At 44.7% G+C, this 25082-nt stretch overlaps 1 protein-coding gene across 1 annotated transcript in view; it reads left to right on the top strand.

Moving 5' to 3' along the window:
* Window positions 1-2947: 2947 nt before the first annotated feature.
* Window positions 2948-25082, top strand: part of pdzrn3b (PDZ domain containing RING finger 3b) — an 89319-nt gene continuing 67184 nt past the window's right edge. The window contains exons 1-3 of the mRNA XM_071919942.2: window positions 2948-3795; window positions 8463-8549; window positions 10394-10501. Coding sequence (XP_071776043.1) covers window positions 3082-3795; window positions 8463-8549; window positions 10394-10501 — 909 coding nt within the window. The 5' untranslated portion in view covers window positions 2948-3081. The remainder of the gene's footprint in view (window positions 3796-8462; window positions 8550-10393; window positions 10502-25082) is intronic.

The raw sequence follows: 25082 nt of genomic DNA, 5'->3' as shown, positions 1-25082 counted from the left end.
ATCTTTAGATGCTATTTTGACCCAGGTCGGGTGGGAGCGTTCAGTTCCAGTCTGTCCTGATCCGTCACTCACAGTTGGAGTTGGAGGGCTGGGATTAATTCTTATCTCCACCGCGACGCGGTCTGTCTTTGGGCCGGACCCAACATGGACTTGTCTGAGCCCCCCTGTTGCCACTTCATCCGGGAAACATTCCTAAACAGACCATTCTCAACCACATTAGATAGCATATCAATTTCCTTAACATGCCACACGGTCACACCTTTTATTTTAACACACAGCATCAAATCCAAATACCTTTATGTTTGCTCTGGCTCTGGAAAAGTTTAAAATAAAATACTATATCTCAGTAATATCCAAATCATAAATTGGTGGCGCCGTTGGGTGTTTGTTTTTTTACTGTGTGTATATTTATTCTCACTCCATTTTGAGAACAAACATCTCTGTGACTCAAGAGGCAGACTAAACATCTGAATCTCACGGTAAACAGTTATTCGCAGGCAGGTTGTTAGTTCCTTGACTGAAATAATAAATCACAACCGGGTTGGCTTAGGACTGGAGAGGCTGGCCGATAACTGAAAGGTTGGGGGTTTGATTCCCCTGCACTCACAGGCGGGTGTACTCCAGCATGGCACTTCCACAGTACCGTCACGCCAGGTGCTGAAACCCCATTTGCAGGCAAGCTTATACTCTGACTTCTCTGTAGTAACAATATAGCTGTAGGGGGGCTGAGGATGTGTGCATCCAGGAGAGATTAGAGCATGAAAAATTCCAATTACCTTGTGTAAACCAATGAAGTTGTTCTCATTTCAGGCGTTAAAGCGAAACACCAATACACTCTTTCCATCCATTCATTTTTCCATATGTGTCATTTCATGATACTGTCACCATGTGTATACAGTACATAGGCCTTTGACATATTATGCAAAGGGAGTTTTTTTCCCACACCACATCTATAACTCATAACATCAGTCTAGGATTACCTTCAAGCTCAGTCTCTTTCTGTCACACTTTTGCCCATGATGTCTTTGATAAGCCTTTTGTTTTTAGTTCTGGATAATGCACATGTGGAAAGGTTTTATTGAGCATGGCATTGCATAAAACCGGATTTCCCAAAGACCAGGCAGCCAATAGAAATGCGTATCTATCCAGTCAATAACATAGCAGGGTCTGAACCGATCGAGTCTCTACGCTCTAACTACAAAAGACAATTCAGTGCAGGTCAGAGCAGTGGCTATGCTTGTGCTTTCACTAAGCAAATCCAGTGTACCCGTTGACTTGCCCTTCTATGATTTACAATTCAAATACTTTCAGGCCTGTAGTAGGCCTGCCTCCTGCTGAGATGTAAAATGCACTCAAGTGAAAGCGGTAAAACAGAGTAATGGCATGCTTCCTTTACACGAGGAGTGTGGTGAGAGGTGTGTATAGTCGCGTAGATGAGAATCCCACAGAGTTGCCTCAAATATTCCTTTTCATACTTCACATAGCGATTTAGGTTCATTTTCCTAACTTTTGCACTATCACCTCCTCCGTCAAAATATGTTGAAACACGTCTTGCTTGTGGTTGTACTGGTAATGGCCTTCCACCGTCATTTGTTTTTGCAAGTATTGTGCATGTCTGAACTCTCACCCACTGGGGTGTAAATATTCAACTGCCGTGCCATGCCGTCTAGCATTTAAATATTGGAATCAATAGTCAATCATTAGTAGTCATCCTTAAACTCCCTGCACATCCCTGTGGGATATATGGATGTTGTGAAAGGAGAGCAATATTCCAGGCTAGGTTTGAAAAATAAATGAGGTATGTATTTTGTATTTTCAGATGAATAAGTCAAGTCAAGTTTATTTGTAGCCTATAGCCCTTAATCACAGTTACAGTCTCAAAGGGCTTCACAATGCCCACATTATGAAAACCATAAATAAGAGACTGTTTATAGTATAGGGTACAATAGACTTATTTGTGTTTAGTGGTTACAAATAAATACGCTTGTAATAAATAATTCATAAAAATGTTGTTTTGTGTCAGCAAAAGGGTGAAGAGGCCACATTATTGTGCCAAAATCTCAACGTCATCCTATGCGCGGCTCATACAGTAGTTACGGTAGAAAATTCCTCCACACTTTCGCCCCTAGGAATGCTGCCTTCAGGGACCGTCGGAAATATCGCATTTAACGGTTAAGGGCACATGAGCAACCCAACAAAGTGGTAAATACGAGCGAGGAAGTGGGACATTTTTATAAGATCTGATGTTTAGGGGGCAGGGAGCATGAAAGTTGTGCCAACAATTGATTGCCTTTGTTTGGGTTAGTACAGGGTGCTGTTATATCTTTCTGTTTTCACTCTTTAACTTTCAGTTGTCACACATAAGCTTTTCGAGTATTTATTTTTTTATGTACCTCATAAGTAGAATGAACTGTTGTCCTGAAGGAATGTAGCGTACCTGTTTTTGCTTGGTCTATTGGAATGTGTTGTCTCTTTGTAATGTGTAGGCATGTGTCTGTTTTGTGTAGACCTCTTCACATTTTTATTGTATAGTTGCAAAAGACAGCTCAGCTCTCAGTTGGCTCTCCTTGGTAAAATACAGGTAATCTATCTATCTATTTATCTATCTATCTATCTATCTATCTACCTATCTAGCTATCTATCTATCTATATATCTATCTATCTATCTATCTATCTATCTATCTATCTATCTAATTACATGATTGATGCAGATTGTGCCCTTTTCATTGTGCCAAAATATTGCAGTTCCACTTGATTTCTAAAATGAAACAACACACACCAAAAAAATACTTTTGTTACAGGGTCCATTTTTGTCATGTCCGACCGCCACAAGTGGTATTTTCGCCCTACAACCTGTGAACTCGGAAGTAGCAGCTTACGAGGAGCACTTGAACGCACCAAAAGTCTCGGTCAATTAGTTTAGTTTAGACAGTGAGGAGAGCTTGTAGTCTGTCTGTAAGCGCTCCACCAATGACCAGCTAAACGCCCCACTGCTCCTACTCTGATCTGCGGAGGGAGGGGGCGAATCCCAAACTTTTGGCTTTTGGACTTTATCTTAAAAAAAAAAAGAAAAGAAAAACCATGGGATTCGAGTTGGACCGCTTCAAGGGGACCGTGGACCCGGACTTCAAGTGCAACTTGTGCAATAAAGTCCTGGAGGACCCGCTGACGACTCCGTGCGGTCACGTCTTCTGCGCCGGCTGCGTGCTGCCCTGGGTCGTGCAGCAGAGCAGCTGCCCCGTCAAATGTCAGCGGATCTCCACCAAAGAGCTGAACCACGTCCTGCCGCTGAAGAGCCTGATCCTGAAGCTGGAGATCAAGTGCGACAACCATGCGAGAGGCTGCGAGAAAGTGGTGAGGCTGCAGCATCTGGCCGAGCACGCCGAGATGTGCGACTACTCCCCGGCGAAGTGCAGGAATAAAGGATGCAACGAGGTGCTCAGCCTGAAGGACATGGATGCTCATATGCGCGAGACGTGCGATTACAGGCCGGTGGGGATCTGCGAGAGCGGCTGCGGGCTGATGCTCACCCACAAGGAGCAGAAGCTCAGCGGCCACTGCTGCCTGAGAGCCTTGAAGGCGCACAACAGCGCGCTGCACGGCAAAGTTATCAGCCTGGATAAAGAGTTGAAGAAGCAGTCGCTGAAAGCCAACAAGAGGGAGAAGTCGCTGCTCGCGCAACTTTCCGCCGTGCACAACGAGCTGCAGATGACAGCGCTGAAGTATCAGAAGAAATTCACCGAGTACAGCGCGAGGATCGACTCGCTCACCAAGACACTGGCTTTCCCGTGCAAGGTAAGGCAGCAGAAGTTCCGATTTCAGGGGAGCAGAAGCAGAGTTTTTTTCTCCCCTTTCCTCTCCTACTCACCCTTAGTTTCCTTGCCTATCATCTGTGGGATAACTTGTGTTCCCATAGTGCAAAAAATGTATTCATAAAAAGAAAAAAATACCAAAAATCCATATACTTCAGAATATGTTTAGAGATATGTGTCAAAATGCATATAAAAATGTGTTTGTACACGTAGATTCAATACAATTTCTCCCTAAACGTGTATTTGCAAGTCTATCTAAACAATACTTTTCTCCTCTAATTCTAAATTCTAATTAGAAATAGATTTCAAATGAGTGACATCTTCATGTATAAATACCTTTTGGGGTCAATTTTGTGTGTTTTGGAACATCTCTCTCAACATATTTGTTTGCAGTATGGGAATTGGTATCTCCAGGTTATTGGGCCTGCATGTTGTTTGGACAGTATTTGTTTACTTCGTCCCAAATGTGAATGAAAGTCAGACTTTTGAAGCCCATAGCTTACTCTAATTCCCTTACCCTCTTATTCTCAAGTTTTCAGGAGTTTTTAGGGGTTTTGCGGAGGCCAGTCCTCCTGCTCAGGAGGGTTAGTTTGTTTCTTTGCTGTCTGCTTTGAGACATGGATGTCAGCTGCGCTTCTGGCCAGCTGGCAGTCAAAGGGGGGGTGGGTGGGGGGGGGGGGAGGCAGGGCCAAATATTTACTGCAGTTCTGTACACACCAAGAGCCAGGTTCCAGTTATATTGCCTCCTCGCAGCTTGCTTGTTTGAAACTTTCTGTCATCAGATGTTCGCCCTTTCCCTGAGACAATAATAACAAATTATAGCCATGAATGCAACAGCAGTAATAGCACCTAATGCGAACAAGCATGGTGTGAAGCAGTGGATCCCAAAGCAGGAGCCTGTAGGACCTCTAGGGGTCTTTGAAGGAGTTCCCAAGCATTGTAACAACTAAAAGGATCATTTTACCAAGATTTTTGGAATATTGCACAATGTGATGGTGTGTTTTGATCACAGTTATCCCTCTCAACTCTTCCCTCTCTTCCCCTAAAAGTGTAAAAAGATGTCTACTAAATCACACATTATCTGTATCATACTGTATGTAATCACAACTAATCTTCTTAGATGGAAGTCTGTGAGCTAATATGTCTGGAAGAAGGAACCCCTGGTGTAAAGAGTAAGCCTTGAAGTTTTATGATTCAGATTTAATAACCTAATGCCTCCTGTAATTATCAATTATAAACATCAAGGATGTAGAAGTCCATAAGTCAGTTCATTTGTGGAAGTAGGAACAGCAGGGTGTAGCTAATGCCCTGCCTCAGTGATCAGCAGTAGGGAGTGGTCAGATTGTGATCAGGCTTGGTAATAAAATCTGTCCAAGAAGAAGAAGAAGATGAAGAGCTATTGCATTACTACCAATTCACATACACATGATGACACACACACACACGCCCACACACACACCCTCCTCACAGTCCAGCTGCAGAAAATAATGTGGACGAATGGGAACTCCCTTTGCTATTGCATCACTTTGAGTTTACACCTATTAACTTAATTGTTTCACTGGATTTTGTTAACATTCTTGTATCAGTAACAGCAACACAACAACACATCTTGCCTAACTGACATATTTCAAAGATGACTAACTTTAATGTTACCGTCTCAAACATTTTTTTTTTTTTTATATTGTTCATCATGGGCTCAATTCCCAGTGAAATCTGTTCCGGTAGACTGGTAAATTGCACACCAAAACCAGCGATGCAGTGAAATGGTGAAATCGCTCATGCTGGCATAAAGACACTCGCTCGGCCTGCAGTGCATGTTGGTTATCATAATTCATTTGACAGTGCTATATTAAAATCCAACCTTGGAGAATACGTTAACGGCGTTATTGTCAGTGAAACTCAATGTAAACAGAATGAAGAAAGACACTATACACATATACGAAGGGCATAGCAATTGTTTAAGAAATCGCCCACATAAGAGAAAGAACAGGTTGGAAGGGGGGAAAAAGAACATTTTATGGATAATGTGGTTAGTTTGAAGGCTTTTTTTTCCCCCTGTAAAAGAGTTTTTCTCTGGATCCAGTCAAGCAGTGAACAGGATTGCTTGGTGGGAGAACCTCAGTGCACACATGGCGGTATGAAATAGAGCGACACAAGTGGAATTAGCTGTGGGAGGCGGGCGGCTCGCAGACTGCCACTGCACTGCAACTCTCTTTGAGCCCCGGCCCGACTCTCCCGCTTGTGCTATCCGTGATCAGTTGTTATCAGATTTGCCGCAATTTATGGCCTATTTGAAATTTTTTGTTATGACATATTTGTTCGCCAAATAGGGGGGAAATAGGCCCATCACTTTGCGCAACGTTTGACAGGTAACCTACTTTTTTTTGTTTTCAAGTTCTTAGTCACTCTGTATGGGTTTGGCTTAGGCTTAGGCTGGCCCAGATGGAGGATTGTAATGTGTTCCTTTAGCAGCCAGGCAGCGACTGAGAGAGAGTTTGAGGACAACCTTGGTCATGTGGAATAACTGACTGGATAGCAAGGGTGTGTTCTCTTAGTAGTCCTAGCACTGCTTAAAGAAACAGAATTTGGCTTTCTTTAAGTGAGCTAATGAGAATTCAAAAACCAAAACAAAAAAGAGGGTTCAGATTTCTTTCTGGTTCTGTTAGGATTGCTGTCACACTTTCCGTTCAGACTCGGATCTTTGTTTTTGAACTGAGCCCCTTTATAGCTGTTTCGGGTGACAATGTTTATGCTTCATGATGTGATAAAGAGCTTCTATCAAAATCACGAGACATAAAACAGATTGGCCCTCCGCTGAATTTGATCTGGGTAATCACGGGCTCAATCTGATTAGGCTAATCACGGTCTAATTTTCAAGCGCGGATCTTTGAGATCATTTAACAAAATTATTGTAGCCCATTAGTTATCGCCAAGGCGCGGGTGTCAAACGGGTATGGCAGAGATTTGACTGTGCAATTTCCATCATAATAATGTTGAAAATCAATCACCCTCCTGCCAGAGCTCACTGGAAGTTATTAATCTCACCACAAAATTGAAAACCTATTTCCTTTATGTATAGTGCTAGAGTAGTGCTCCACTAATTGAATAGAAAGCAAACTTGCCACATCTTTCACAAGCTCGCCGAAATACCTTGACTGATTATTCCGGTCATGAATGAATCATTTTTCCATCTATTGCACATCTCGTTTCAAGCAGCCACTAAGTGCCTGCCTCCTGATTGCAGGCCAATAGTTTTGTGAATCAATAATATTTTCCTGTCAAACTTTACTTGGTCTTCATTCAGCTTTCCCCACACTGTAATTAGACACAGTGTTTTTAAGAGGCAGACGGAGGGGAAGCAGCATGATGGAGGACAGACTCGGAAAGTGTGACTGGTGATGAGGTGAAGGCTCAGAGTCAGTTGCCAAGTCACCAGTGAGCAGGAGGCCATGTTTCTCTCCCAGTTTACTCTGTCTCTCTCTCTCTTCAGTAACAATCCGTCTTCTTCCTCTTTTTCCATAAACTTACACTAACCTTGCCGTTATATTTTGGTACTTATCATCGCTCCCATTTGTTCCCCCCACATTATGCCTATATAATCAAGTTTTGCATAGGAACATTTTCTTCTTTTTATCACCTAGGCATACCTAAGGTTTTAGTTAAAGGACTACCTCCCGATGAGATTCACTTCATTTCTGAGGGATTACAGTTTTGTCCAGAGTGTTCACAGATGCGCCAAAAATGCTTCCTTAATGACTCTGAGTTCATTTTAACGGCTCTCACGGGCTAAATGTGAAAACACCTTAAAAGCTTATCCAATTAGTTCTGTGGGTCGCAGCCGATTCAACATGGCTCACTTGGAATGAGAGAATAATCTGATATGCTTTTAACTTAATTAGCTTTCATTCCTCAAATGTCATAGTCATATTCATGTTTTCACGTAATGCCCAACTATCTGCTCGCTAATGGGTCGTTACTGTTTACAATAACGGGCTGTAGTCACCATCATGTGGAAACATGTGCTGCTAATGCTGCAGTGACACGGTGCAGGAGTGCACATTCCTGCGTGGCCTGACATGCACAACATGGCATACAGCCTATATGGCAGCCGGGACACTGTACATGCCAATAATATCTGCTTTATATTTAGTCCCTGTATGTTGCGGCGCACTGGAATGGCAGCTGAAATTATGTTTCCTAGTACCTCCCTCTAGGTCCCCCTTTAAAAAAAAACTGATTAAGAGCTGACTGCGCGAGTTTCCCAGAGTTCTTCATGTCATCTCGCCACTGACTAAGAGGCCTTTTGGTGTATTAATATACATGGGCCAACGTTTTGTGAGAGGAAAGGGGCCTTAGCCTTTCCTTGAACCGCTCACTTAACGGCTTCTGGTCTTAGGGCTGAGTAAGTCATACAGAATGGTGTGGATTGACATGGGAAAGAGAGGAATGATCCACTTTCACATCATCCCATAATGTGTATAGGAGGGTGTATCCTCTAATGAGGTCAATAGTTTGTTGGTCATTTTTCTCCTCCAGTTTAATCATTCAGTCATTCACTGGAATTACTAATGGATTATTATGAATAACGTGCTGCCATGTCCTTATTCATGTGTCTTTGTCTTGTCTTGTCTGTTTTCTGTCTGTGTGTAGGAAGGCGAGACGAAAGGCGTGACAGTAGTCCTCTATCGGGAGGGCGGATCTCTGGGATTTAACATCATAGGAGGACGACCATGCGCGGTAGGTTCAAAGCCAGATCTCTTGTTTGGAGGTTTCATCTCCCCGGTGATCAGCCAAGTGTCATATGGCAACTCAGGAATGACTAGCGCATACTTCCAAGCACCACAAACTTTCTCTGCACTAACATCGCTGAGACAGTCATCGCGTATGTTTTCAAGTCTGTGGATAGATGGACCGCATCTATCAAGTTTTATTGTGTTTATATATTGGTCTGGTTTAGCGGATTTGGCATTTCAGATAAAAAAACTATAATTACTTTTATGAGAGTTAAATCTGGGATTATGGCTTTGACCACAGTTGTTTTGTCTCTAATTGAGGGGATTTCAGTGGTGAGGTAAACACAGAGGAGTGGAAAGGGTCTTTTATCCCAGGCTGAACCTTTCACGGCCACTGTGCTTTCTGTCCCGAGGCTCTGATGTGCAATTCATTAATGATGCCACAAGGTCTGCTGACTGAAGGGTTTCAAAATATCCCGACGCCGGTTACAACTGCGTCTTCCATACATGGAGCTTCTTTCTACAGCGTGTGCGTGCAGCTCCCATTGAAATGGTGCTCTCCGTATCTGTTTCACTGGGACTGTTGCAGGGCTGTTTTTTCTATAGCCGCAGTGACGCACTTTGCTGTAGCGACATAGATTATCACAGTAAAAGCTTTTTATAGCAGGAAACTATAAAAAGATCTAAACATAAAAGTAGTGTGTTTTTCCTGATTCTATGGTCTTGTAGATTTGGGGCCCTTCCAGCTCTCCTGACAGAATCATGTATCAAACTTAACCATAAGAGAGCAGAGATTATGCTTGGCTCTTGCTTCGCTGGCAGTCCCAAATCAACAGTTTACTATGCAAGAAACTGTTAATTAAAATGGAAATAGCTAATATCCCTGTAGCTTTTGACGCGTGTTAGATGTGGCTGGGCAAGGCCTGTTATGCTGGCATAGCTTGGTGCTAGGCTAATAGTAATTAGTTGCCTTCTTTTGTGGACTCCACAAGGACTAAGTGCTGGAGTTAGTCCACAACTCACAAGGCAGGGGTGATGCATGGCAAAGCATTAGGCTCCTCACACAGTCCTGTTACCACAGTTCCTTAGATCCATGAGCAATTTGTGGAAAAGCGCTGCAGTGTTAACACTGAGTATATGATGAGCCTGAAAGAGGAAGCAGACCAGAAATAATTAATTACAGCGTTCGCAGCGTGACTTCTGAGGTTTCTTTAAGTATCCCATTAAAATTTAGTAGTGTCGCGCAGCTCAGCGGGAGTCTAGAGTGGGTTTCATGTGGTTTTGAAGAGAGAGCTGAGAGGGATGCTGGCAGCAGCTTTTGTTCAGCCAATCTTAGCTCTGACATCGGGGTCACGTCCACAGTGATAGATGCAGAGTACCTCATATCCATCCAACGTGTCCAGTCAACATTTAGCCTCTCTGCAGGCCAGGGTCAGTGCGCCAGGCCTGGGAAGCATGTGAAGTGGCAGCCCATCCTGGCACAGCCACAGCACCGCGTTATATGCACCTGCAACTATGCCAGTCACTGCAGGCTGTTGAGGTCCACAGGCAGCGGCTGTTAACTAGGAAGACTCACATACCCGACAATTCAAATGGCAAGCCATTTCAATTGCCTGCATAATATCTCCAGGGGTTTTTAAAGTAGGTTACCAAGTTTCATTGAGAGTTCAAAAGAAACGCTGCTAACATTTCCTTTGTTGCAGACGAGAACAAACACTGGATTTAATTATTTAGCATTTGCATAGCTGCTGTCATAAATGTGTTACACGCTAGTTATGTATTTTCCCAAACATTCTGATCAATGTGCTTTTTTATTCACATGTCAAGTAATCATCATCTACTCAACAGGATGACAATGACGGCACTTCGAATGAAGGGATCTTTGTATCCAAGATTGTTGAGAAAGGTCCAGCGGATAAGGAAGGAGGCCTTCAAATCCACGACAGAATAATAGAGGTATGGGACCGACTGCGGCGCTTCATGTGAATGGAAAAAATAAATAAATAAATAACTGTGGTTGATGTAGACAGAGAACCTGGATTATGTGACAGCTGTCGTGACAGAGGGTAAACACAAAACCTGCTTTTAACAATCACTCAATATTTGTGACCCGGTGACCTCTGACAATGAAACTCCAGCTCATCAGCAGATATGACTCATTGCGTAAGCGCTTGCGTTTTGCACTTCTTTTCAGCTCAAGAAAATAAACCCTATAGACGGCAAAATGTTTCGACGTGTACTTCTAGCGATCAACACTCAGGCGAAGGCTTTGTTAAGTGGGGCAGCGCTGCGGACGGAATGAGATAAACCTGAGGCGAGGCTGTCTGTCTTTGGTTTGCCGAGTGAGAGAGAGCCCTGTGTTGGCGTCCTCGCTGACAAATCCTTCATGACAGAGCTGCCGTGTAGCATCCTCCTCTCGCCTTTAAACAGAATCTGGTGTGGAAAGGCCAGCTCACCCTGGGGTCGACTTGAGGGATGCATTGAAAAAATCAACATCACAAAGGTTGCCTTTATAGAGCAGTGTCAAGCAGAATCTTGCACAATGGATGCATTGAACTAAGAGGTTTATGTGGATCACAAGTGTGTATTACTGCATGCCGCAAGATGACAAATATGGTTTGTCGCAGACGTTATTGTCAAACCTCAGTTAAATTGCCCCAAAGCATTTTTTGACCGGCACAGTGCCTACATAGATGTTTGTGTTCTTCCATTGCAAAGTGTTTACAAGAAGAGAAGACTCCCGACATCTGGACTTTGTTGATCACTCTATCCTGTCGTTCATGCAGTTTAATGCTAACTACTCGCAAAAATGCCACAAGTCTTTTGACACAAGCCTCATGCAGTGGTTGTAAATACTGTGGTTGTAAATATGGCAAGGCCCATAACTAAGATGTGACATGTTAGTCCTCGGTCGTAATCTCTTCAAGTAACAGAATCAAGTGGCTCAAAGCTTCCGCGCTCATTGAGATTTGTCATAAGCTTCCTTAACAATGGGCAGATTGAGCCACCGAACTGCGACAGCAATTCACTTGGCGCCTGGTGACTTGAGACCAACAGGGCCTCCAAGTGGGCCGCTAGCTGCTGCGGCAAGAGGGATTAGCTCGTGTGTCACATGAATGCGTACCGCTGGAACTAAGTGTGTGCGTGCGTGCCTATGCATGTGTATGTTTTTTTATGAGTTGGCGTGCATGCGTGTGCATCTGCGTGGGCGTGTGTGTGCGTGCGTGAGTGCGCGGAGGTTGGGGTTTCTGGGGGGAATCATGTTAATGGGCCAGATGCTGGTGTACTCGGTTACTTGAGAAGACGTCTTGTGTAGGATTTGTTGTTGATACGGCCATTCACCCTTTATCAGCGAGACAGAACACAGATTTTGCTTAAGGATGATGTTGCACTTACTTTGGCATGTTTGTCCTCATATTGTTTTGGAGCCATTGTGGGCGAAGTCACCAAATCTCTCGGAAGAGGAGAAAACATGAGCAGAAAGGACATGAAGAGCCTAAGGACACAGCAAAGGGCCCTATTAAGTGACCTTTTTCAAGAGGTGAGGGATTACCAGACAAAAAGCAACAAAATAAATCATTCAGGCATTGAAATAGTGATGTATGGACCGCTCACAGTTGTTGTTTCCCCTTGGTGTTTTTCATTGGATAGGAAAACTGATATTGGAGGCGGTTCATATTTCGCCGAGTCCCTCTTTGTTAGTTGGTCAAAGAAAAAGTTCCTCATCATGGTTTTCGAACCACAATAAGAAATGCACCGTCATGACGAGAGGTTTGCAATTGTGCGGGTTGCATCTTTGACCCGGGGTGATGAGGTCTGTGAACTCTATGTGTTACAGTGATGAATTAATGGAATTTAATACCACGGGCCCAGAGGCAGTTTCATGTAGTGTGTTTTTGAACTCCTGTGGGTTGATAAACCAACAGCTTGTCGGTCTGTCCTACTTAGCGTCCTGTGTGGGACAAAGTGCATCGTGGGAGTGTGCATTTTAAAACCAGACCCACCGGAGCCCTTCAAATCTGGTTTCTCGACACACCTCTCAGTCAGCAGTTTTTTCCCTGTACATTTGACTCCAGTGGGCTGGTTCAACCCGCAATCACACGCCACATCTGCAGAAGCTTTTTTTTTTTATTCCATTTGATGATGATCTTTGCTTGGAAGACAATTTCAAAGTGAACGTCTCTCTCCTGTGGACGAGAAAAGATCAAAGATTTGGGAGCGATACTTGGTATCAGAAATGTCCATGGCAGAAAGCAAGCAACAGGTGCTCTTCAGAATGGCTACTACAAGGATGTATAAAACCCACAGATGGTCTGAGGCAAAAGTTACAAGCCTTTATTTTATATTTGCAGTCTGAAAAGTGGAAACGGGCTGACGCAGTTCAGCTCGAGTGAGCCTTGATCAGAGTGTCACACAAGCTGAAACGTGTTTGTCAGTTTAAAGTTTTCCAATTGCCAAGGTCAAATAAAGGCTTTTCAGCTTTGAGATCTGGTAACAGTGTATCAACTACCTCCATGTCAGCCATTTTCACTGCTCTGTTTTCCTCATTCAAAGATGATGTGATTACGTAACAGGTTTCGTGTTTTAGTCATCACCACCCCTGTTTTCCATTGTAGCCGGCTATGGAAACGAACGCGTTTTGTCTTTTTTCTCTATCCTATGAAATCTGCCATACAAGAGGACAAAAGAGATAAGCATAACATAACCTCGCTATGGGGGGATCAACTGCTCTAAAAGGGGCCAATCGCATTACACGGAACGGCGAAAAAGCGAGTTCACCTGAGGAGGCAGGAGCCGCCGCACTGTAAACAGCCGGAGAGAGCTGTTTTCCCTTCCTGTAGTAGAGGTGTTAGTTCCAGTAAGTCTATATGGATGTAACATGTACATGATGATCCACGGCTCGTCCTTCTATAACAGGCTCTTAGCGGGGGAGTGTGATAGCAGATGGCTGTCCTCTAACTGCGCTACAGGCTGGTATGAATCAGCGGTATGAATGCCTCCTTGTTCAGCCAGAGACATTTTTCTCATAAAACCTCGAGTCGTGTTTGCTTTCGCTCGCCCCTCCGCGAGCTGCAAAAAATCTTAGCACTCCGGTCAGGAGCTGCCTGTGTTTGCCACCGGGATTTGATAAATACGTTCTGATGCAATTTGACTCATGGGATTGCGCTGGCATGAGGGGCTCTGCTCTGCATGCCCCTTTCTTTTTAGAGGACTTACTCTCTAATCCTGTTTTCAGATGGCTGATTGTTTACTGAAAGCAAAACTTGTTAAATATGATGTGTGTGCACTGTGTAAATGTAATTCCAGTATAGATTTGTTTTTTTTCTTCACATTGACATTTTCTGCACATCGACTCATGCTGGATCTCTGGATCTCTCGGCATCGTAACTTTGAGTCAGCGAGAAGTTTTTCGCTTCATATTTTCTTTGCAAGAATGACCGCCGGGTAATTATGATGGCGAATCTTCCAGCCTCTCCAAGCCTCTTTTTTTTTTTGCTTGTATGACTAAGCCCAGCGTCCCAATCCTAAAAATGACTAGGCCTGGTCTCTCGGGGTGCAGGGGGATATTGTTTGTGTGGGTTTCAGAGTGTGAGAATGGGAAGAGAATGGAGACGCTCGGGCTGCAGTTGTAAATGTCGCCTTGTAAATCCTCTGCAAACACTCTTAGGTCACGGAGGGTGAGCAACAACAACTACTTTAAAATAAACTGACATTGAGGAGATGCCAGTTCTAATGTGGTGGATTGAGGGTGTGTGTCTGTGTGTGTGTGTGTGTGTGTGTGGGGTGGATGGGTGGGTGGGGGGGTTACTGCCAGGAGAAATGTGTCCCAGCTGAATTTTGACAGCAGCATTTGGAATGCCCACCGACGGCAGCGTTGAGGGCGCGCTGCTAGAGCCTGTCTTAAGTTATCCAGTTATTTTGAGATAAACATTGTTTATAGCACCGTTCAGTGTTCTCATTGTTTACAATGGGTGGCTCTCCTCACTTGTTTTCCATGGGTAACATTGGAAATGAAAAGCGGAGATTTGTCAGGAGTCAGGACATGATTTAACCGACAACTCCGGGTGTATTTTCCCTTGTAAACGCTCATTCTGTGTCAACAACTCTGCATCATTTCTTTTTCCATGTGTCATATGGCACTGATCAGGCACTTTTCATGCTTTTTTTCACAGACAGAATCATGTGTTTCTCTGCTATGATTACTCACCCCTGCTGTTTTTTTTTTTTTTTTTTTTTTTTTGTTTTAAACTGTCTCCAACGAGACACCTTTAAAAAAAAAACGGACTGAAATAGCAGGCAATTTGTGACAGCACAGATGACGCAAGCTGGATTCGTTGGCAATTACCTCTGTTTGTCTAACCTGTTAGGGATGCATAATGTCTTTTTGCATGATTAGCTCGAGGAAGAGGAGGAGGATTGTGGTGGAAAACTGCCACGGGTCACAATCAAGCATGTCTGAAATGCAAAGTAGGCTTCTCTGAATACAGCTACGTTATTGGGAACAGGGATATAAAATTGAACACTCCTCCTAAGACTCCTTATACTAGACTCAACTCAGCTTCACTGTATTTGACACACCCTGTTCCCATGATATGCTGATATGCTCCAGCTTATACCTATTATCAAAGAATTGATGGCACTTTGTGGCTAATGTTATTTCCATGGTGGTTAAACTTAGGGGAAAATTGTTTTATCACATTATTTAGCTGCAAAATAATCTTTTGAATTGAGTTATTTGATGTCCATGTTCATATTTTGGAATGGTGACACACATCTGCGATTTCTTATCTACTCGTGACCGAAGAGTTGTGAGGTTATTCGCAGTGCACCACTTAACACCTCACGCCTCTCTGCAGTTATTTTAGTATCAACTCACCAGACCAGAGACGGAGCTTAAAACACAACCGGCTAGCACTTGCGAGCAGTGGCAGATCGAAACGTGAAGTGAGCTGTGTGGAGGCCGGGTCTGAAGGACGCATGTTGATGAGCCCTTATTCCTTTTGATGTCAGGGGTGTTAGCGTTCCTCCCCCTCCCAGGCCAGAGGGACCGGGATGTCTGGACAGTTCGGGGCGGGGGGGGGGGGGGGGGGAGAATCTGAAGGGAAAATGAGCTTTGCTGCCCTGCCGTTTTGTGGCAAATTGGCTCTGTCACTTTTTCCTTTCAGGCACTCCAGATATTGTTCGGATCCCTGGAAAATTTTGACGACAGAAAGCTCCGTTTTATTATGGTTGATGCAGTAAATGTTTTGCTACTTCTTAGTTGGTTTTTGGTTTTTGGTTTTGCCGGTTTTTACGGCGTTTTGTACAGCAGCGCTCTCAAATCTAATTTCACGACGACACTTTCTGTGCGTGCAACCTCTGACTTTGTCATGAAATTGTATACTTGATGGCTCCATCGGTAATTCCTGCTCTCTGTTTTGTTGTTTTGGGGATTAAACATGATGTCATTGAATCAGGCAGGGCTTTTCACATGAGTGTGTCTGAAGGTGTATTTAGCACGTCATCCATCCTCCTCTTTCGGGGTGGGGGAGGGGAATGTCAGGTCACAACATCATGGTGCAAGTGGCCCGACCCTACTGTCACTAATAAGTTGTCACAGCACATGGCATCCTCAGCAGGACATGTGCCACAAGTTCCCCAGGCGTTATTTCTGACCCGGAGGGCTATGAGGAACAGACATGGCAGTTATTTCCCTAAGGGGGATCACATGTTGTTTGGCATTCTGAGGCAAGAAGCAGGCCCTTTGTCAGAGCCTTTATTGGATTTTGGCCCCTGTGCAGTCGGTCTGTTTATTCCCCAGCTGGGCGAGCTGAATGTAGCTTTGCTCTGTGCTCCTGTCTGTCCCCAGCCAGGATGAATCCACCCCAGGCTAAGCGGGCCAAGCCTAGCAGCGAGCCACATTCCTCTGCCCCGTGGTCCAGCTGAGGCAGGGAGCAGGACATTAAATCAAATCTAACTTTAAAGAGTCCATAATCAGCTTCTGGTGGTAGCCACTACCCTATGCAGAGCTGGTTGTAAGAAGTGAGGACAAGCACATCTTTGTTTTCCACCGCTCCATATGGGAGGGAAAAAAAAAAGGGATAGTATTTTTCTTAAGATGTGGAGTCGTTTCAACCCTGAGATGGTGTGAGGTGAGCTTGTGCCTCGCTCAAGCCAGAAGGCTGCTTTTGTCTGTGTCCCTCACCACACACAGAATATTGTATTTTCCACTCAGTTTGAACAGCCTGTGTCCTCAAAGGCGCGCCGACGCTTGATGATTTTCGTGGAGACATACAGTCTGGCCCTACTGTAAATGTGTTTGCTCTGCTCCAATACGGCCTCGACCGGGCTCCTTGTTCATAGGAGCTGCTGGGTTAATTTATGGCTCCTAAAAAGGTTTTAAGGGGGCAGAAATAGACAGGTGTAATTAAGGCTAATTTTCCTGCCAATCAATCACTGGCCTTGTGTAAATGGATCAGTAACAATCGGCTCAGGTTGCCCTGCCAGCTGCTCCTCTTGTCAGCCCCTGACCTCCATGCACAGACTGCCCACCGTCCCCTAATTAACTACCCTCAATTAAACCCTAATAGGCTGATTAACAGACCCTTAGTTGTGCTGTAATGGCCCGTCGTTTCCTCCCAGTGCCCCTCTGAAATGCATCCTGACTGCAGCATGTTAATCACCACCCACTCCCAGTGGTCTCTCTCTCTCTCTCTCTCTCTCTCTCTCTCTGTCTCTCTCTCTCTCTCTCTCTGTCTCTCTCTCTCTCTCTCTCTCTCTCTCTCTCTCTCTCTCTCTCTCTCTCTCTCTCTCTCTCTCTCTCTTTCTTGCATGGCAGGACTGGCTTAGCAGACTTGATGCTCCTCATTCCTATCTAATTGATTTCATTAAACAAAAAGTTTGAAGTTGTTCTCTGTGATCTGTCTATTGTATTTTTTATTTAACCTTTATTCAAATGGCCTAGTGCGGTTGAGATCAAGCGTGACCTGGCCAACAAAGCAAGAGTTCAATTACTTACAGGCAGAAAAATAAACAATACAACATTTCACAATAAGTAATAGATGATCTCAAAAAAGTGAGAAGCAGAGAAAACAAAAAAGAGAGAAAGAGGAATCAGTGGCACAGTCCTGAAACAAGCAACTTAGTAAAAACATTGGTAGTTTCCAATAGATTTATCTTAGATAGATTAATCTTTGTGTGGCGTTCCAGGCAGAGGAGCCAGAAATCATGAAGGTTTTCTCACCCACCTCTGTCCGAGCTTTAGGAACAGTCAGCAGAAATGACTCATGGATGCTGTGTGATGTACTGTACATACGTATAGCAAGGGAGCTTTGCCAGTATTGCCTCATATACAAAGGTATATCAGTGACCGAGTCTCTGCATGGACAGAATTGGCCAACCATCCTTAGAATACAATATGCAATGTTGAGTGATGGCCTTACAGTTATGGACAAATGAATAATGCGTTATGATCACTTGTATCTCAAGTGCTGACTGATAACACCCTAGCTTTAACTTCTGCTTTTACAATATGTGGCTTAAAAGAAAGCCAGTTATCAGTTAAATGCCCAAATGCGTATAGCAAGGTACAACCTTAATTTGCATACTGTGTGTGGTTGATTGTTTCTTCCTAGCATCAGTAAAATTCACTCACTTTGTTCAGTTCTCTTCAGCCCAAACTTCAGTTGACATGTCTGAGAATGTACAATGTCAAAAGCAGATTATGTCAGTTGCCTGACATAAGCCCATCGAATTGTACATATTATAAATTTGCATAATTCACAAACTGGCCTACTACCTGATCTAACAAACTAATACTGATTTGACTTTTCTTCATTATATTATGTTCAGCAGAATCAATTGCCTTTGACAGATCACTGAAGAGGTCTGCACAACACTTGCCTGGGATTCAGTATCATTAACGTCTTCATAGCCGCTGTAAACATGAAATGACATTTGTAAAGAAAAACACATTTCAACTGATTAGTACGGTTTTGAAATCCTTTGTCAGATCTGAACTGGAATAAGCCTAGAAATCTTATTTTTTTAAAGAGGGAGAACATAGTCTTCCAGATCTGGGGAATTTTGTTTGAGACTAACGTTCCAGATGATCCAGAGGATCTGGCCTGGCAGATTTACTTGGATCCATTTGTTTTATGGCTTTGTGTACCTCGGCAACAGTGTGAAATGAAAAGGCTGATCAATAGCAACATGATTATCATCAGAAGAAATGGAATTCATAGTTGTAACTGAATTAAACCTGGAGCCAGAGGCAATGAAGTGCTCATTAAAAGACTTCATGGCAGTTTTGTCAAATAATGTAAGAATGCTAGACGATACATAGAGGCAATACAGTTGGTAGATTGGGGCTTTATTGCAAACATAAAAAGTAAATGGGGGCTGGTGATTGAAGGAATGCTCCATGCAGGAAAATCAATTACAGGAGATAAGCTGCCAAGCAACAGCGGCAGACATCAGGATAAATCAGAAAACGCTGACACGCCTGCAGTTCTGTTTGTAGGGCTATTTGCTACATAACCATCATTTTATAGGAATCCCATGTTTTGAATTTGACTTTAACTGGACCTACAGTTGTATCTCCTTTGACACAATAGGATTCTTGTGAGTCTATTTTATGACCAACCACAACATTATGGTGATCCATGGAGGGACTTTCCTGTTTTATTACTTGGATTCCATCTCTCCCTTGTTGGCGGCAGACACCGTGACACGTGTAGACGTTCCTATGGAAATGGCTGTGGACTGACAGTGATTTAAACATGGTTTGTATGGTATTTTTGTGATCCAACATTGGTCCTTTCACCAGATTATAGGCTATAGATTTTCCTCATAAATCAAAAAGCCTAAGAGCACGCTCGTCTTCCTTTCACATGGAACCATTAAAACGGAGCATGCAGTGAGATGAGAAAGCGGACTTTGTTTTTCCCACAGCTCTGTATCACTTTAATCAGACCTCAGCTCACTGTTCATCACATGCGGTAGGTTCAGCTCTTCCTGCAGAGTGACAGTTCACAAACACCACACCAAAGCCCCGTGTCTGAACATTTGTACGCTCTCCTACCTCTCTTTGCTCTTCTAGGCTGTAGCATTGTGGCCATGGCTGCTGCTGCTGCTGCCGACAGATGTTTGATTTCATTTTGTACGGGTCCATTAGGACTTAACATTATGCAAAACACAAAGGGCTGACGTCACCGTAGATAATTGTCCCTCCTGTACATGGCAGATGTTCGGCGATATCTGAGCTAATTGGAATACATCAACACACAGATGTTTCTGAAGAAGGGGAACTATTCAACATGTGCCTGTATTTGACATATTTATGTACAGTTAGGCCCCCGATTCAAAAGAGATGTGTACACCTGCTCTATTTCAACTTTAACATATTGAGCATCCCCTCTCTGCACAATGAATGGTGTCATTTGGCAGCTGCGATTAGTGTTCACGAACTCTTTGGTGTGGTACAAAGGGCACATGGTTGGACTGGCAGTGATGTGCCACAGCTATGGAGCAGAAGCCGGGCCTCCATTGTCGAAAAGTTTTCTTCCTTCCACTGACTAATCCTGACAACACAGCCCGCTTTAGAATCTCCACAGCTCCCATTCTCCCCAGCCTCTCTTGAGGAGGGGTTTTAGAGGGCCCTCCCATTCACCGGCCAACAAGTGGAACTGGTGGCCGCTGCGCCGCCTTTCTCATGCAAATGTGTGCAAATAGAAAACATTGTTCATCAGCGTGGTTCTCAGTCTCTGTTACGCCGCTTTGCTCTGGCCTTTCTCTTGTTCCCCTGAGAGAGATGTTCCCTTTCAAGTGTTACCTCTCTGTCTCATTCAAGACTTCCTCTTCCTTTTGACAAACAGACTAGAGGAATCGCCGAGGCTGGCTCATTGAGCGAGCTTTTCGAGGACAGGAAAGAGAAGAGAATATGAGAGAGAGAGAGAGAGGAGAAAAAGAGAGAGAGAGATGTTCTGCAGGCACCTTCCTCAGATGTCTCCGTTCATGTCTGTTCTCAGAGGATGAGTTATTCTAAGGTGGGAAGTAACTCCCGCTCTTTCCCAATACTCCTCCATTTATGAGAATATACAGCTGCTCTCTCTCTGGAAGTGTAACACTTCTTCAGAGCTTCTTCATCTCGTACCTCCCTGCTGTATGTGTTGATGCCACGTCGTGCATCGTTGCTTAATCGGGGAAAAAATCATAGCTGTCACTGTTTGAGAACTTTATCGAGGCAAAACAACTGTCACTGTAAATTGGACCCCACTGGGGATGGATGGCCTGTGTTTCTTGCTCTGTGCTGCTGGCTGTCGTAGATTATTAGTAAAAGCTTCATGGGGAGAAGGCTATTTTTGAACCACACTCACAGCAACAACGTGCTTATTTAATATCCACCCGGGATTATCGGTCTTATTCAGCTTTGCAGTGACAAAACAGAATCATTTTACGTAACGCATTTCATCATGTGCCCGCAGAGTTACTGTATATTTAAAAACCGTTGTATTAAAAGCATTCGTCTAATAACTCCCTCTCACACAGATACAGTTCCCATTTCTTGAAAACTGTATACCGCCTATCTGAAGTTGAAAAGGTTGTATCCACAAATTCCTGTAGATTATGACACACGATAGCGCTTAGGCAGAGAAAATAACTAGTGGTGCTCAGGAGAAGCCCCGGGACCACCGGCTGAGAGCGGAGAGCCCTGTGCCAAGGTCAACGCCAAGGTGTCAATAAAGATGCCTTTACCCCCCGCTGACTGTGGTGCTATGATTAGAACTCCTGCAAGAATACAGAGCATTTAATCAGCGAGGCACGCTAGCATCCGCACAGTGGCAGCCATTTTGTCTGCATCTTGGAGTGAGATCCAAGCACATTTCCCCCTCTTTTCCCCCCCGTATTCCAGCGCAGCGCTTGGCCAAATGCGTGATTGATATGTGCAGGTGGTAAGGGATATCCCCATGAGTAAAAGTTCCCAGCGAACTTGAAAGGGAATATTTTCCCTCCTTGCCATCTTATAAAAACAGTAGTCTAGAGCAGAAAGTCAGAGCAGGCCAGGAAAAGAAAAAGAAGTGTAATTGAACGTCTAATGTCTCTAACGTCATGCCTATCCCGGCCGGACAATAGGCCTTTGTAAGTCCTTTGTAGGCCTGCTTTTTAACGCTCATAACACCATAAGCCCAGCTGCCTCGGGTTTACTTTTAAATACAAGGGAATTAAGCCTTTTGTCAATACAGTTTCCACCCGCCCCTCTCCTGCTACAGTATACCCTGGAAAGTAAATGGAAGGAGGCCCGAGAGCGCCGAGAGGGAAGAGGGGAACGTAATTGAGAGATAAAGCAGAGAGCCGTCTCTCCTGCAGAGTGGCGAGGTGCTCCAGTTTGTGTGTGCACTGGTGTAAGTCGGGGTGAGCGCTGCGAGAGCCTATACCTGTCTGGGCTCACATAGAGTCTAAAAAAAAAAGACGGGGGATTCCCAATAGAGTCGGACCCTATAGAGCTGGGAGCGCAGAGCTGCAACTGGGACAAGGATGAAATGGCACTCGTTTCATCGGCTGGTTGGATTTTCTTAGAAGTAGAAGAGCAGAAGGTCAGGCTGGGGACCAAAAGGAGACAGAATACGGTTGCGTCCAGTTTATTCAGGATAGGTAATATCAAACAAACCTCCCCACATCTGCAGAGGGCCTCTCTCTCTTCCTCTTCTCTTGGCCTTTCCCCTTTCATTTGCATTTTTCATTTCTTCCCCGTCTAGCTCTGCTAAGCGCAAGGTCACCGCCGTCTTTCATGCACGACCTAGATTTCTGCCAGATATCTTTTTTTTTTCCTCTTTTGTTTTCATATCGTATGCCATCATCTAGCCTTATTCTGCCAGGGCACGCACTCTTGGCGATAAGAGGAGAAAAAACAACATGGAAAATATGAGATTTAGGAGCTCAGGAATCCAGCCACCTGAAGCAGCGCTGATGTAGATAAAGCGGAATTAGGCTTGCGAAGAGGGGGAAGTGACATCGCCCTGAGTGCTTTTCAAAGTCCTCGCATAATTGAGCAAAGTGATTTGACATCGCTCACCTGGTTCTTTCTTTTTTTTATCCCAGATTTTGCGTCTCTATTTAGCAGCGTAATTGCTAGAGTGAGAATAGGGATTTTCTGTGGACATTTTCCCTCTGTCATCAGTAAAGCAGACTGCCAGTCGTCTTCCTCTGAGAGACTGTGAAAGAACAAGGCTGGTTTTAACACTGTGGCCTCTCTGCTCTCCAGCCATGCTATATCAGGCCGGCAGCTGCTGTCTCTCAGCAAAAGGCATGCTGGCTGCCTGGGCTTGGCTTCCACACACACCGGATCTTACACAAGGCCCTTTATTTTTGGGCTTACGGGCCGCTCTGCAAAAAAACAACCCCGGGTCTATCTCGGATTTTTTATTAGCAGAAGAAATAAAAACATTTATTCACGCCCGACGTGGAACCTTGAGTGGCGAGGTAGGGCTGGCTGTTGCCGCGCCGCATAGCTGTCGTTTCACCCCGGAGTGGAAGATTTAAACAAGGTATCTCAGGTAAAGGCTGCGCGTTGTGCTCCCGACTCAAATTCCTTGACTCGGAGCCAAAGAAATGTAAGCCTTCTCCCAGCTGTCCCTTGGCACATCCAGACATGGCCTTTATCTGATTTTTTTTTTGGGGGAGTTTGAGTCGGTGCTGTGTGAACAGTGCTGCCGTGGCTCGAAAGTCTGTTCGCAGACTGCGACGCGGGGCAAATACCGCCGGGAATACCACCCAGGACAGCCTCCTCCACATCAGCGGGCCCGGTTCCAGCAGCCAGGGCTCCTCTGTCAACATTTAGCTGTCCTCTTTCGCTCTCCTGACATGCCGCAACTTCAATTTCAATTTTGAAAGGCGCTGGATTCGACGGGTGCAATAATATTTTCAAACATTATCACCCCATGTTAAGCTCGCTGTGGAAATAAGAACCACATGTTTGGCCGCATTCTGTACATCCAAGGTGTAGGGCGAGGAAAATGAAAGCGTCTCTGTCTCTTCTGGACCTCCTACCAGTCCCTTGCCTCCGAGCAAGCCGACGCGCTCCTGCAAACAAACCGCAGCCGCGGCACATCAGACTCCGCTGCCCCAGAAAGCATTTCATCTCCAGTCAGGAACATTTCCACTTTCCAAAAAATCATTCAGACCGAATGAATAGGAAATGTTCATGCCGGCCGACCAGCCCTAAGTCCGCGTTTCAGGTAGGGTTATGTTCACATCATTCGAAAGAGAGTCCGAAAGAGAAGTGGTTCCAGACTGTTAATGTCTGTCACAGCAGAGTCGGAGCCCTGTGATTATTTTGGTGCAAAGGTCCAAATAAACCCCCGCGCGGGTCACGACCCCGCTGATCTGAACCAAATGTGCCATGCTTCCCGACCTCTTGTTGAAAGCCTCACCTCGCTGAGTGGCTGGATGTGCGGCACAAAAGAGGGTTTTTTTTTTTTTGGTTTTTTTTCCACAATCGCTGTCCTCCTAAGCTCTTCTTGGGCAAGTGTTGCTATAAAACATTCCACCGGTAAGAACAGGGCCGCTCACAGGCCCGGCTTTATCCTCGCTGCGGTTTATTTACACAACATCATTTGTCAGGTAGTCAGCGGGCAGGTTTTTAGACAAACATACAAATCCTTTCTTGAGCCAAGCTTTTGAAGGCCCCTTGAAAATGTGTCTAGACGAATGCATTTCACATCGATCACATTCATTTAGAAGTGTTACGTGGGCGGGTTCGGTTTTCATCCCCCCCCCGCAATCGCATTAAAACTGTGCGGACACCGGCATGTATGTTGCAGATCCGTTGAAGTGGGCAAACACTTTTCATTATGGAGAGATTTCGTTTGAAGTGCGAGTGATTCATCAAGTGGCGAAAGTCAACACTTTCAAACATGTTCAAAGCCCGCGGGACGCCGTCGAGCGCGTTCCAGCTATCTCTCTCCTTTTCTGCCGCCGAACAATTTACACGGCCCTCCAAATCCCGTCAATATTTATGTAAGCGTGTACATTAGGGGCAGGCCCGACGGAGCCCTGATCAAACGCTCCTTTCATCTGTGACCTTAGCCTGACTCGACTCACAGAAGCCTCTAACCAGGCCGGGGGTAATCAGATGTCAAGCTGGGTGTTCGCCAGGGAGTTGAGCACCGCCTCACGCACAGGGGGCCAAGGTTTTTGCACATCCCCCATGGCCTACCTATGCGTCCGCCCTCGCCTGTTCTCCTCACTCTTGACACATTGCAGTGGCAGCAGATGCATTCCTCCCCGTGTGCAGCACCTTGCACACGGGCGTGAAAGAATTGGGGGGGTGCAGGACGGAAGGACGTTCACATCTATGGAGAACAGCGAATTCAGGCTCAAATTCCTCCCTATGTTCTGCAGTGCGGTCATGAAATGTCGGAAATTCAATCATTCAGTTCAGTCTCATATAAGAAGGCTATAAGTAGTATTCTTCTGGCAGTTGAACTGGACTGGATTCAGATGTTAGCTCTTTTCCTGTGCTGCTGTAAGTGTAACAGTCAATTTATGTAACCATAAT

This window comes from Centroberyx gerrardi, chromosome 5 (genome assembly GCF_048128805.1).
Source record: "Centroberyx gerrardi isolate f3 chromosome 5, fCenGer3.hap1.cur.20231027, whole genome shotgun sequence".
NCBI classification, from domain to species: domain Eukaryota; kingdom Metazoa; phylum Chordata; class Actinopteri; order Beryciformes; family Berycidae; genus Centroberyx; species Centroberyx gerrardi.
The sequence above is the reverse complement of the archived record's forward strand: the minus strand, read 5'-3'. Positions and strand labels throughout refer to the sequence as shown.